The sequence below is a fragment of the Raphanus sativus genome, chromosome 4 (assembly GCF_000801105.2).
Source record: "Raphanus sativus cultivar WK10039 chromosome 4, ASM80110v3, whole genome shotgun sequence".
Taxonomy (NCBI): domain Eukaryota; kingdom Viridiplantae; phylum Streptophyta; class Magnoliopsida; order Brassicales; family Brassicaceae; genus Raphanus; species Raphanus sativus.
In genome coordinates this window covers 33015603-33030326 of record NC_079514.1, presented here as the reverse complement: position 1 = coordinate 33030326, position 14724 = coordinate 33015603, and the positions used below count along the sequence as shown (strand labels likewise).

At 35.9% G+C, this 14724-nt stretch overlaps 3 protein-coding genes across 3 annotated transcripts; 2 read left to right on the top strand and 1 right to left on the bottom strand.

Moving 5' to 3' along the window:
* LOC108848628 (bifunctional aspartate aminotransferase and glutamate/aspartate-prephenate aminotransferase) lies at positions 1-2530 on the top strand. The gene is made up of 10 exons (XM_018622040.2): positions 1-259; positions 357-594; positions 682-775; positions 868-971; positions 1042-1290; positions 1366-1479; positions 1557-1640; positions 1745-1915; positions 2004-2117; positions 2205-2530. The coding sequence occupies exons 1-10, from the start codon at positions 141-143 to the stop codon at positions 2343-2345; spliced, it is 1428 nt and encodes a 475-aa protein (XP_018477542.2). The 5' UTR covers positions 1-140; the 3' UTR covers positions 2346-2530.
* A 4102-nt stretch (positions 2531-6632) lies between these two features.
* On the bottom strand, positions 6633-9469 carry LOC108848230 (receptor-like protein 40). Its single transcript, XM_018621539.2, has 2 exons — positions 9017-9469; positions 6633-8440 (listed from the first exon to the last, which is right to left on the bottom strand). The coding sequence occupies exons 1-2, from the start codon at positions 9385-9387 to the stop codon at positions 6730-6732; spliced, it is 2082 nt and encodes a 693-aa protein (XP_018477041.1). The 5' UTR covers positions 9388-9469; the 3' UTR covers positions 6633-6729.
* Positions 9470-9729: 260 nt separating this feature from the next.
* On the top strand, positions 9730-14518 carry LOC108854918 (uncharacterized). Its single transcript, XM_057008232.1, has 8 exons — positions 9730-9801; positions 10150-10245; positions 10404-10473; positions 10633-10694; positions 10948-11057; positions 11148-11268; positions 11422-11484; positions 14124-14518. Exons 1-8 carry the CDS (start codon positions 9730-9732, stop codon positions 14301-14303), a joined length of 774 nt encoding a protein of 257 aa, XP_056864212.1. The 3' UTR covers positions 14304-14518.
* Positions 14519-14724: the final 206 nt, after the last annotated feature.

Here is a 14724-nt window from a genome sequence, read left to right as displayed (position 1 = left end):
TGACAAGGGTTGGTGGCCAATTTTTTTCCAAAAACAATATAAATAAATTTGGCCTCACCAACTCCTCCAACAATCTCTCTTCTCTACAAATCCCCCCCAAAAGCTCGACCTCTTCTCACCAACCCCACTCACCTTCTCCAATGTCTTCTCACACCTCCGCCGCCGTCATTTCCTCCGCATTCACCGCCACCGCACCATACCCAGATTCAAAGAAGCCTATCGGGTCGATCCGGTTCCAACCACTCCCTCTCTCCCTCTCGTGAGTCTCCTCCTCTCTCTGTTCAACATTTAAAAAGTTCAGAACTTTGAAATTCGAAAATCACTGTTTTAATTTTAAAGATTTGAACTTTGGTTAGGTACTGTAAGATCTCATCTAGAATCAGTGCCATGGCCAAACCAAACGATGCAGAGGCTCTTCTGTCTTCAACATCATCATCAGTAGATACTTCGCTTAGCCCACGTGTGAAGTCCTTGAAACCTTCCAAGACCATGGTTATTACCGACCTCGCCTCCACTCTTGTTCAGTCCGGTGTTCCCGTCATCAGACTCGCTGCTGGAGAACCCGATTTCGACACGCCTCGAGTCGTAGCTGAGGTTTATTATTATTAATAATTAACACACATTTCTCCCAAGTGGTTTCGTTATGTTTCTCTCTTTGCTGAATCATTTGTCTCGTGTTAGGCTGGGGTGAATGCGATTCGAGATGGTTTCACTAGGTATTCGCTGAATGCAGGTATTACAGAACTTAGGGAAGCAATCTGTCACAAGTTAAAAGGTAAAAAAAAAAAGGATAAAAACACACTTTTTGCTTTGTGTTTCAGTTATGTCTGAAAATGTTTGTGTTCTGTTTTTTTTTTTCAATTGTAGAGGAGAATGGATTGACTTATGCACCGGATCAGATATTGGTTAGCAATGGAGCTAAGCAAAGTCTCTTACAAGCAGTGCTTGCAGTTTGCTCTCCTGGAGATGAAGTAACTAAATAACTAAACTTCTTTTGTTTTGTTTTGTTTTGTAACTGTGGAGTGTTGTTTTTTTTTATAGGTTATAATTCCTGCACCGTATTGGGTGAGTTACACTGAACAAGCGAGGTTGGCGGATGCAACGCCAGTGATTATTCCTACAAAAATCTCTGATAACTTCCTGTTGGATCCGAAGGATCTTGAGTCTAGACTGACTGAAAAATCTAGACTTCTTATCCTCTGTTCTCCTTCTAACCCTACTGGATCTGTTTACCCCAAAAGTTTGCTTGAAGAGATTGCAAGGATCATTGCTAAACATCCAAGGCTTATGGTATTTTTACTATTTAGCATTAAACACACAACTCAATCTTTTGTGGCTTTTTGCTAAATCTGTTTTCTTTTGCAGGTACTATCAGATGAAATATATGAACATATAATATATGCGCCTGCAACACACACAAGCTTTGCTTCTTTGCCTAACATGTATGAAAGAACTTTGACAGTAAACGGTTTCTCTAAGGTAAAGTCTTTTTTTTTTTAAATCTTTGGTTTAGTGTTAACCGATCAAAATCTTTACTGAAAACATGATATGTAAAGGCTTTCGCTATGACGGGTTGGAGGCTTGGATATCTTGCTGGTCCTAAACATATAGTGGCAGCTTGCAGTAAATTACAAGGCCAGGTATCTATATATATATATATATATATATATAAACAAAACTTATGTCTTTTATTGGAAAAAAGGACGTGATAGTGAGATGAAATTGGTTGTGGTTTCTTTAAAAGGTTAGTTCAGGAGCTAGTAGCATAGCTCAGAAGGCAGGTGTTGCTGCACTTGGTTTAGGAAAAGCTGGAGGAGAGACTGTAGCTGAGATGGTGAAAGCATACAGAGAGAGAAGAGATTTCTTGGTTAAAAACTTTCGTGAAATGGAAGGTGTTAAGATCTCTGAACCTCAGGTGCTTCTTCTCTTTGAAGCTATTAACTTACTAGTTTCTTCTTCAGCCTTCTTGTTCTTGATTGTTGGTGTTATTATTTTACATGCAGGGAGCCTTTTATCTCTTTATTGACTTCAGTGCTTACTATGGAGCAGAAGCTGAAGGTTTTGGTTTGATCAGTGACTCATCGTCTCTTGCATTATACTTTCTTGACAAGTTTCAGGTTAAAACCATTTCAAAAGCATTTTATTTACACATCTACATAGCTTTTTAGTTAAAAGTGTTGATATGTTTTTTGGTTTCGAAATAGGTTGCAACGGTTCCTGGCGATGCTTTTGGGGACGATACTTGTATTCGGATTTCATACGCCACATCTCTCGACGTTCTACGAGCTGCAGTTGAGAAGATCAGGAAAGCTCTTGAGCCACTTCGTGCCACTGTCTCCGTGTAACGGTTCGGACTAAAAAAAGTGTTTTTGATCGTTTATATGATGTTGTAAACTATATATTTACCAATAAAAGAACTCTTTGTCTTAAGGTTTTGTTCCTTAAAGTTTCATGGTTCATGTAAACCATAAACCATTGTAAATAATTTATTAAGACCTTTTTTCATTAATTTTGAAAAAGTTATTTTGAAGTGACACAAACCATTGTAAATCATTTCTTAGCCACATTGAATGCATTCCACGCTCGAGCTAGGTAGTTCTTATGTCTTTCCAATCTCTGTTTTGTTCACTGTGATGAGGAGAGGACAACTAGTAACAATGATGATAAACTACTCTTCCCTAGGGTCTAGGCCGACCTTCCCTCGGTTGATTTACGTATATTTTGAAGGTTAATGGGATCTAACATGTTCATGTTTTAAGGTCGGTTCACATGATTGAGGGGTTGATTGAAAGTGAGAATTGCAACATATGTGCTGGGAAAAGAATGTAGTGTTGAATCTAAAATCCACTCTGGTTTTCGAGTTTTCGGTGACTTACATAAGAAGTTATCTAACAGATGAAAGTTTGGGCTATGATCTATGAAAGATATACTCCCTCTGTTCCATATTATTTGATGTTTTACTTTAATGCACAAATATTAAAAAAAACTATTTTTCACTAAAAGTATTACTAAATTATAATTTAAGACTAATTGATTTAATTATAAATAAAAATTCAATTGGTTACACAGTTTTTGATAAAGTTAAAGTTACATAGATTTGTGCAAACATCATCTATTATGAAACAACAAACTTCTCTAAAACATCAAGTATATTGAAACGGAGGGAGTATGTTTTATTAATGATAAGGTCAAGAACAACCCATGAATAGAAACTATTGCAGGGTCAGTAAACAATGATTTCGAGACTTAAGAGATTAACGACCGACCGTCAGATGGGCCCACGGACATAAGTGGCTCATTAGCTATGGACGATCGGGGCGTTACAAGTGCCAATCATTATTATTTCTTGTCTCTCGAACAAGAACCAAAACACTCGTTGTTTTGTGACAACCCGTACTGTACGTCGCACCTTAGTTTGTGGTATAAATAATGATATGTCGGTTTCAGCTGGAGCTATGTCACCCAACTTGACCTAGAAGACGAAAGAGAGCTAAGTTGAAGTCTTTGTAATTTGGCTTGTGGTACTGTATGGCAAAGTGGCTAATTGCCACTCAATCCTGTAATGAAATCCACGTTAGTTGATTTTATAGCGTATAACTGTGGATAGGAATAGTTTAACAGAAAAATACAAAATAAAAAAAACTTGGATTGGAAAGACATCACTTTGAAATTTCTCATATAGGTTCAAAACTACAAAAATCAGTTTAGCATAACGACATCGTCGACATGCACATAATGTTAGTGGAGTGTCAAATCGCAGACCTGGTCATAGTCTCATAGACAAAGTGGTCACGTTATGGTTTAGCTAACAGAAGACCTTACACTAAGGGAACAAGAATCTCCATTTGGTATGTGTATTGTGTAATTTCGCGTGGAGAAATGTGTGAATTAGCTGAGTTACATCTCTGTCATTCTTCTTTCTTCTTTGGTGTTTTCGAGATTCTGAGGTTCTGTATAGTGTGTGTAGTATGATATGAGCCAGAAATACAAGAAGATATTGGGTCGTATCGTTTCTTTTTCGACAAAATAATGAGAGTATGTTAGATGAGGAAAACTTTCTATTTGGAGTAAAACATTAAAATAATTGTATAGTTGTTCACTTGTTCTGTTATGAATTCACAATTTTGTATAGATATGATTCTCTATAAGCCTTGGATTAACAACTTTCTGTTCGTATTGCAATCGATTCCAGTTGACCTATTTTAGTTATTGTACTCCAAATTAATCAGTGACCTAATCACAAAGCTTTCTATACAAAAAGGTCGTTAGGTGTCTTTATGTCACATTAGGTCTCAACAGTTTCTTTGCTTTTAGAATATGGAGAATTTGTGAGATGTACTTAAGGGATGAAAAACTCAACCATATAGCCATTCTACCGTTGCAAACGGTGGATGGGATAATTAGCACACAATCTTGACCAAAATCTTTTTTTAGGCGCGTGTGTTTGATTTTGAAGCTCTAAAACTGAATTTGTAATACTATACTATATAACATGTATAGTCGAAAGATTATGACAATTAAGAATATAGTCATACATGGAAAAACGTATCTGTGTATTATCAAATGCTCGAATTATATACTATTCTATATATAATATAGATATAGAATAGATTATTCAAAACATAAAATGTAAACCCTAAACCCAAATCCTAAATCTTAAACCCAAACCTAAACCCTAAATTCAAACCATATACTCTAAACCCTAAACCCAAATCCTAAATCTTAAACCCAAATCTAAACCCTAAACCCAAACCATATACCCTAAACCCAAACACTAAACCATAAACCCTAAACCCAAATTCTGAACACTAAACCCAAACCAAAACCTTAAATCCAAACCATATACCCAAACCATGTACCCTAAACCCAAACCCTAATCCTAAACACTAAACCCTAAACTCAAACCATTATCATTACATGACTATGTTATACATATTATGGTATGGAAAACTCGACACACCTACAAACTTTGTATATAGGAAATTCTCTAAAATTTCTTTAGAGAAATAGCTGATGAGTGGCGATGGTGTTGGAAAACAAAATAATGTAACTGATCAAGTAGTGAGTAAGAAGAATCAGAAGGTAGAGAAGGAGATACAAAGTGCAAAAGAAGAGAAAAAGAAACGTATCATACTATACTGTAATTTAAAATAGAGTATAAGATGATAAATTGAGAGAGAGAGAGAGAGAAACCCTAAACCTAAACCCAAATCATATAATATAGGCAAAGACAAATAAACAAACACAAATTCATATATCCTAAACCCAAATCTAAAATTCTAAACCCAAATCATATACCCTAAACCTAAACCCTGAACTATAAACCCTAAATCCAAACTATGAACCCTAAACCCAAACCATATACCCTAAACCCAAACCATATACCCTAAACCCAAACCCTAATCTTAAACCATAAACCCTAAACCCAAACTTTTATCCATTACGTGACTATACTATACATATTATGGTATAGAATACTCGACACACCCACAAAATTTGTATATATGAAATTCTTTAAAGTTTCTTTAGAGATAGAAATAGTGTTAGAGAACAAAACAGTGTAACTGATCAAATATTGAGTAAGAAGAATTATGAGGCATAGAAGGAGATATAAATTACAAAAGAAGAGAAAAGAAATTTATCATACTATACTGTAATTTAAAATAGTATGGAATATATGACGTATGATATGGGGATATAGATTATGAAGAAAATTAGAGTAGTTTAACCAATTGGGAGGGTCAAAGTTAATATGATAGTTTGAATATGGAATACTTGACACAACCACATAAACTTTTATTTTTAGTATGTACACAGTGTCTAACAAATTGGAAGGGTCAAAGTTAACATAACAACTTGAGAATGTCACCATAAATGTATGTGTTATGACACGAAGGAAAGCTTCTGTGAGAGTTGCGTGCACGGGGAGGAGGAGGAGTGGAGATGATGTAAGAGGAAGAGGAAAAAGAGGAGGAGGAGGAGGAGTGGAGATGATGTTATAGTACATTGTGTTGTACTATTCTATATTTATCAAATTGAATAGTACAACACAACATTTGCTGTTCATCTTCTCCATTAGTTCTTACGCATCTTTTGTTTTTAATCCACATATATCGAAGTATTAAAATTGTAAACCCAAACAAATATATGAAGAAACGTGATCAAATATAGTTGTTGGATCAGATGATTACACAACATGCGAAGTATCACTTTCCAAGAATTTCATAAAGCTTATAAATGATCATGAGACAAAAGAAAGAGAATAAAGATCATTCTGGAAAAAATAGTTTCAGAAGAACAAGATGAAGTGATAACCGATGGAAGTGAGAGTGAAAATGAAATAGTAGAATGAAGGGTATTTTTTTGTCTTTATACATATTATACAAAGAATATCATAACCAAGAAGTTGTTATGGTTAAAAACTTTTTTTTGTGTTGCTATGTTGTATGCAATCCAATTTCTCTTTAGAATATTAGAATATCAATAAACCGCAATATACTTTTCACCATCTTCATTGCTTTTTCCATTTTACCCAGTAGAAAAAAAAGAGAGATGCCCATGAATTGACTATTAAACATTCACCCTTCTTAGTTCTTACTTTATAGAAAACAAAATAGAAACAAAGCATCAGATAATCAACAACAAACATAAAGAGATGCTTCCATACAAAAGGAATCATATCAACCACTTGATATACATGGAAGGATCATAATCAAACTGAAAACAATCCTAACGGTTTCTGAGCTTGTTCGGACCAATTACCATAACAAGCCACTCCGGTTTGTATGTAGCAATGAGATGTGCTATTGCTAATCCAAGCAACACTCCAGGTCCATACCCTATTGTCACACCTTTCCAGTTCAACACTTCTTCATCTTCTTCTTCTTCTTCTTCCTTCAGAGGTTGTTGTGTTGGTGGTGTAATAGTCCCGAAGCAAGTTTCCTGTAGAGGAAGACCACAAAGCCTTGCATTCCCTTCGAATGAAGATTTAGGCTGCCCAGTAATTTGTGTTCCTTGTGGTATTTCACCCTTGAGTTGGTTGTGAGACAAATTTATGTACTCCAAAAACGAGAGGCTTCCAAGTCCATTAGGAATAGTCCCTGAGAGTTGGTTACTTGATAGGTCCAGTGACTCGAGATTGCTCAGATTGGAAAAAGACGGAGGAATATGGCCTGTGAAAGCGTTGTTTGAGAAGTTGAGTGCAATCAATGCTTTCAAGAGACCAATGGATTCAGGAATCTGTCCTTCAATTCTGTTCCCAGAAAAATCAATGGTGGCAAAGGAACTAAGGACCCTCCCTTGCTCCATAGATAGACCTTTGTATCGCAAATCTATAGTCTCTATATCATAATAGGCCCATCTCTCAGAGATAATTTTTCCATTTAGCATATATAGACCACCATCTTCATTCATCGTAAGTGACGATGCTTTCCAATTGACAAAGTAACTTGGTGGCAAACTTCCAGTAAACTTATTATCAGATATCTCAAATATGTGCAGCTCTGGAAACCCAAGAGGACCTTGATCAGGAGGAGATATAGATCCATAGAACTTGTTTGAAGTGAGGATAAGGATTTGAAAATTTGGTAAAGCCTTGAGCCAGAAAGGAAACTTGTCTTCGATTCTGTTGTGGTCAACAACTAGAAACTCCAGAGATGAGCAATTTTGAAGAGATCTTGGAAGTTTTCCAGTTAATCGATTGTGTCCAACATCGAGTGAACGTAGAGAAGCACCAATGTAAAAGGCGTCAGGAATACTTCCTTCCAAGTTGTTCTTCCGGAGATTCAAAATCGTCAAGTTGTTGTGACTCAAGCATTGAGGAATTGGACCAGTGAGGTTGTTGTAACCTAGCTTTAGTTGCGTCAGAGACCTATAATTACAGAATGAAAGAGATATGCTCCCTGTGAATTTGTTGTCTGATGCTTCAAAGACGTTGATAGAGAATGGCAGAATAGGAATTTCTCCTTCAAAGCAGTTTATCCCAATAGCTAAATTCTTCAACGATGAATTTACCAAAACGTCCAATGGACCTTCGAAACCAGTAATGGAATTATTTGAAACAAACACGGTGGTAAGACTAGGAAGCTTCCATAACCACTCTGGGATTTTCCCTTTGATTCTATTGCCGGACAGTGATAGAATCTCCAACTTCTCAAGGTTCTTTAAGATATTTGGGAACTCGCTGATGCTGCAGCCTTGTAACAACAAAATCTTCATGTTTGTTGGGATGTCTGAATCTGTATGTAAACTGGCCGGAGATATACTATTACCGGAAAGATCAAGCTGTATTAAAGACTTTAGCGAGGAGAAGCGGCTTACATCAATCGGGTAACTTGTGTTTAGGAAAGAAAGGTCAAGAACCTTGAGGTTGATGATCTTTGAGATAGGCTCTATGATTTTCCCTTCAAAATGGTTATGCCCAAGGTGCAAGTACTCCAGCCTAGATGGGGTGGAGGAGTTAGGAAATTCAATAGAACATGTGAGATGGTTTCCATGCAGATTGAGAATTGATAAGGACGGCATGGTGAAGAGAGAAGATGGAATGGTTCCAGATAACTGATTATCATTGATTACTATAACTGAAAGCATGGTTAGATTTTGAACAAGTGGGAAACTACCAGTGAGCTGGTTGTCTTCAAGGTTCAAGTTGGTTAACAAGGTTAGGTTACTAATTGTGGGAGGAACTTGGCCGAAAAAGTCATTGGAGGAAAGAGACAAGATCTCAAGTTTGTTGAGATTCCCAAACTCAGAAGGGAGTGATGAACTGAAGTTGTTTTCACTTAGGTCAAGGTAACGGAGGTGGTGCAACTCAAACAGGCTATTGGGATTCAGAGTTCCAGAGAAATAGTTACTATAAAGGCTTAAAAACGAGAGCTTTGTTAGATTCCATATAAGTGGGAAACTACCAGTGAGTTGGTTTCGAGAAAGAGATAAATAGGAAAGAAGGCTTAGGTTATTAAAAGAGGAAGGAACTTGGCCTACAAAGCGACTTTTTTTAAGAGATAAGACCTCTAACCTGCTGAGATTGCCAAATTCCGAAGGAAGTGAAGATGAGATGAAGTTGTTTTGACTGAGGTTAAGGAAACGGAGGTGATGTAACCTGAAGAGGCTACTATAGGGCTTTAGAGTTCCACTGAGACATGCCCTGAGTCGTAGCATTGTTACCGCACCAGTGGAGTTATCGCACCAGACTCCATTAAAGGGATCACTGAGGTTGCACTGGCTGCAATCAAACTCGTTCATGAACTCTGTGAGAGCTTGAGTCTGATGGGGACCACAAGCAACATAGCTACTATAGTCGATGTTTAAATCGAAGAAGCTTGAAAGGGAGACACAACAGAGCAAGATTAGCGAGAGAAAATGCAAATGCAAACGGGATTCAGACATGGTCTTTATTAAAACTTTAGAAGAAGAATTATTTTTGGTTTAAGAAAAGTGAGAGAGAGAGGTTGGTGGTATAAATAAAGATATGTCACCCACACAACTTGACTTTGAAAAAGATAGAGCTACGTGGAGTATTTGTATTCTGGCTTGAAGAACTTAATTGCCAAGTGATTGATTGCCACTCAATTCTGAAATGAAATCCAAGTTAGTTGACTTTACTTACGTATTAACTTGGAAACACATCAGTTTGAAATTTCTCACATATTTTTTTTCAAACTTAGCCATTATGGCGTAGCTAACAGAAGACCCTACATGTGTCACACAATAAGTTTTCTGGTCTCACTAATGTCGTGTGAATTAGCGGAGTACATCTCTGTGATTCTTCTTTCTCCTTTGGTGCTTTCGAGATTCCCGAAGGTTTTGTGGACTGAATAGTATGGGCCTTAAATACAAGAATAATGAGAGTCTCTAAGATGATGAAAGCTTTAGATTTGGAATAAAAACATAAAAATAATTGTTTAACGGCTCTGTATGAATTCACAATTTTGTGTGGATATGATTCTATTTATGCCTTGGATTCGCGTAACAGTAAGTTTCTGAAGGCGAACTAATTTCGTAGACATAAGTATGTATCTTTCTGTTCGTATTGCAATTGATTACAGTGGAGCTATTTAGTTATTGGTGGTACGCAGTGACATTGGTTTGTATATTTTTGGGATTTGTTCTGCTTCTGTGAAGATCTTTTGTGTGTTTCGGCATTTTAAGGTTGCCAATGAAGTTAATTTTGCTACTGCTTTCCAGTCGCTGCTGCATGTACTTTCTATTTCTTGCTTGCTTGCTTATAGTGTTGTTGTATTGGCGGTGTGTTAGTCTCAAAGACTTTCTTACAGAGGAAGACCACAGTGCCATGCATTATATGTCCCTCGTGCGTCACATTTGCTTACTCCATAAACGAGAGGGTTCCAAGTCCTTGAGGAATTTGTTTTCCTTTACACATTTAAAATCCATGACTGTTTTAGTCGTCTGCTTTCCTTCGTTCTCATCCTCCACGGCTAAGTTCTTCTTCTTCTGTCTACGATACACTTGCCAGTGCCTATCGATACCCCCTCGCTAAGAAGCTTGCCCTCAAGCTTCAATGGAAAAAGAAGCTCCAGAAAAGCAGAAATATAGGCTAATGTCGTCATCAATAGAGAGATATAGGGAGCAAGTCGACTACCGTCTCTTTATGAAGTTGCAGATGAAAAGCAGCCTTGTCACTTTTCTTGCTCAAACTCAAAACTGAAACAATCGGTCAAACCAGTTATATTCATGTACATTCCCTATTGCTACTGCTTTCTAATTCAGCTCATCACTTTCATCTCTTGGTTTGGATCTCTCTGGATCTCTGTTTTCTTTGGTATTCTTATTCGGTTGAGATTTTATATATGGCTTATTTGTGAGAGGGCCTCGTTGTTTGCTTCATGTTTGATCATATGCGGTTATGTACTTGGCTCTTGCTTTAGGTGATACATGACCAATGTTTTCAGCAAAATGAATCTGACAAAAGAAATTGTGTATGTGTAGCGTATTTTGTTGTTGCTGTTGAAGCTGTTGGGAGGTAGACAATGGCCTTCTTGGAGCGAGTTAAGGAAGGCTACCACTGCTAAACCCAACAGCCTGAACACAGAGTTTGGGTACTTAAGCTCTACCGTCAGAATTTAAAAAAAAAACTTCCTTTTTAGTCTCTCTGGATATGATTTTTAACTTGTTTGGTTGTACCATAGGTCTAAACTGAAGGAGCATTTGCAGTACTGTGTGGATCATCCTGAAGAGATCAACAAACTTGCTAAAGTTAAGGCTCAAGTGACTGAGGTGAAAGGGGTTATGATGGAGAACATTGAGAAGGTCAGAATAGTATTATCTATATCAATCTCACGGTTCTTTTTATTCATTTGAGCATATTTTTAATAACCGGCTTAAATTTTCTGTGTTCATTGAGGTAACAGTGACCCACTCCTATTTAACTGACTGAATTTTCTGTAATTTATTTATTTGCAGGTCCTTGACCGTGGTGAGAAAATTGAGCTTCTACTGGACAAAACTGAGGACCTTCGTTCACAAGTTAGTGCTTACCTTCCACTGATATGTGTCTTCTTAGGTTTCTTTTTTTTTTGTGTGGTCAAAATGTCTTCTTAGGTTTCTAATAACATTCTTTTCAGAAGTTTTAAATTCATGCTTGAACTAATCAAAGAGAAACTGTGTGTGTTTTTTTTAACAACTGATTAATTTTATAAAGCAGAGAAGGAAATAAAGAAGTTCTATTAGACACAAAGTATCCCATACCGGTAGTTGGAAGGAATCCTTAGTAATATATAAGGTGGATGAGTCACTCCTCTTATCACCAATTGGTTTTAAGTGTGGAGCTCATCTAGCTTAACATGGTATCAGAGTCCGATCCACGCAGTCCAACCCGATCCACATCGATCAGGCCCAAAGTTGGCCTATCGATCCTTGTCCGAACATTCCGAGATTGACGCTCAGAAAACCATCATCTCGAGGGGCGTATTAGACACAAAGTGTCCCACATCGATAGTTGGAAGGGATCCTTAGTAATATATAAGGTAGATAAGTCACTCCTCTTATCACGCAGTCCAACCCGATCCACATCGATCAGACCCAAAGTTGGCCTATCGATTCTTGTCCGAACATTCCGAGATTGACGCTCAGAAAATCATCATCTCGAGAGGGCGTATTAGACACAAAGTATCCCACATCGATAGTTGGAAGGGATCCTTAGTAATATATAAGGTAGATAAGTCACTCCTCTTATCACCAATCTAATCTATTAAAACTGAAGTACAATTAAAATATAACACTAACTTTTGCTAAATATTTACATTCAAGTGCCACTGGCCTTATTAATTAAGATCCTATCGAGATCTAATTTTTCTTTATGCGCTGATTTAGTTAGCAAACTAAATGGACCATCTAGTATATTAAAACAGAAGTACAAATAAAAATTAACCCTTATACTTAGAATTTATTTACACTAGAATGCCATTGAATTAGTTATTAAATATGTAATTAGTATTCTGTATTTTCCTTTTTAATAATACAGATTTCCTAAATTAATCTAACGCCACAATTAAATCAGCCTCTAGAAATCAAGTACAATCAATGCAACATTTCTGTCGGCACTAATGCCTTGCCAATATCTTCCCATGAAAATTTATCAAACCATAATCTTTAATATTCTCCTAATCATTTTCATCTTCATGCATAACTAAAGAATAAACCAAAACAAAGCAATGGAATATTTTATATTAATCGCCATCTCTCTATATAATATCATACAAGTTTAATTCATTTATACTAACACAAGATCGATGCAATATTTGAAAAAAATATAAATAAAAATTGTTTAAGCAAATTAGTTTGATAAATTTGCAAAATACTTAATGGTTTCATATCCCATTATATATACTATAGCTTCCATGTTAAATTGCAAAAAGCACAATCTTCTCTAACAGATCTTAACCTATCTTATATCTGATTAATGATGAATAAGAACTTTAACTAGCTTTAGTCATATATAATTCAAAAATTTATAATAATAATAATTATTATTAATATAAGATAAAATGAAAAAGAATAATGTATGTAATTCTAAAATTTAGAATATAATTAAATAAGTTTTCAAAGTAAAATTTGCAGAAAAACTATAAATATTTATTTTTATATGTTGGGGTTTTTCTATATTTTATTATTTTACAATGAATTTTGGTGTAGAAAATGTGTGAAAATTTATTGGTATGTATTAACAATGGTTAACAAAATGAATTACATAAAAATATGCTGAATAAGACATATGAACTACACTGTTATAAAATTAAACTATATATAATATCAAAAAATAAATATTTATTTAAATTAATTATTGTAAAATAAAAGCTAGACATATATAAAAGTATAACTGAATACTCGCAAAAAACCAAAATATTATCAAATAAAATATGAATTACATCTATTTTATTAAAAGAGAAATACAAATAAGAAATAACCCTTAAAGTTACAAATTTACAAAGCAATGCCATTGAAGTCTATTACTATAAAGAAGGGTGTATCCCTCATGTGAAGACACGTAGGATGACAGCTCATTAATTCATTCCCTGCCATGACGACACGTGTAACTCAGCACGTAACTCATCATTTCTTCGTTTGTTTATCGTCTGTAGTCTGGGCTGTTTCTTCATTATTTGTACATACAATTTTATTGGGCTTAGGTTAAAGGGTGATTCGGCCCAATGAATACTATCTGCGCTTAACCTAATTTTTTGTCATAAAAAAATCCAAACCCTTCTCTTTCTTATTCGGCGAAGATGACCGACGAACTTCCTCAATGTCCATGAAACGGATCGCGTTATGATTTTTTACGTGATTAATCCCATCAATTGATTCACCCACTACGAGATCATCAATGCGTTGTCAGCGTCGGTTTGATCTCTAGGGTCGGGTATAAATAGGTCAGTATTTTCTTTTGGAAATCACAATCTCTTCCTCAATCTTCTACTCAACTCTCTTATATTGTACTCAAGATTCTAGCACTGATACTGGTTTCCGGTGAAACACATATTTATCTTCTAACCTTCAGATTCTTATAAAGTTAGTGCTTTATGCAGGCCGTTTGTTCCTATATGTTGTCCCAAATGTTGTCTCGATATTTATATATACATGTGTATATAACATTCTAACTGGATCAGAGAGGAAACAATGAAGATGATGATAACATGCCACCTGGCAAGCCATCTCCTGATGAGTATGAATCTGGAGGGGCCACTGGTAATGTGCATCAGCAGATGCTAAGACGTTCCACTGGTACTGCGCGTAAGAAGATGGGCGACTCACCGTCGAAGTTGGTCAAGAAGGTGCGCGTCGCTTGATATGTAGCAGCAATAGATTTATGATCAGACTCTCAGTCTTAATAATGCTTATGAATCTTTGTTTTATTTCCCATGTATATGGGCACTAAGTTTGCTTCAGACTATCTTTATTCAAGTTTAAATTATGAAGTTTTATATGCATTCCGGCATAAGTTGTTTTTGTTTCATGTAGATATTTAGATCCTATTGGTTTAATTTAGAGACTACCATTTCTATTTAGACAGCCAAATCACTGTGTGTTTGGGTAATTAACGGTAGATTAAGTCTCAGTTATAGAATGGTCCACGCAAAAACCAATATTTTACATCACGGAAGGCGTTTGAATGTTAAAAGGATAATCTAATATCACATGATCTCTGTAAAAAAATACAGGGAGTTAAAGAAAGTTATTATGACATCCATTAGGGATATGTATAATGGA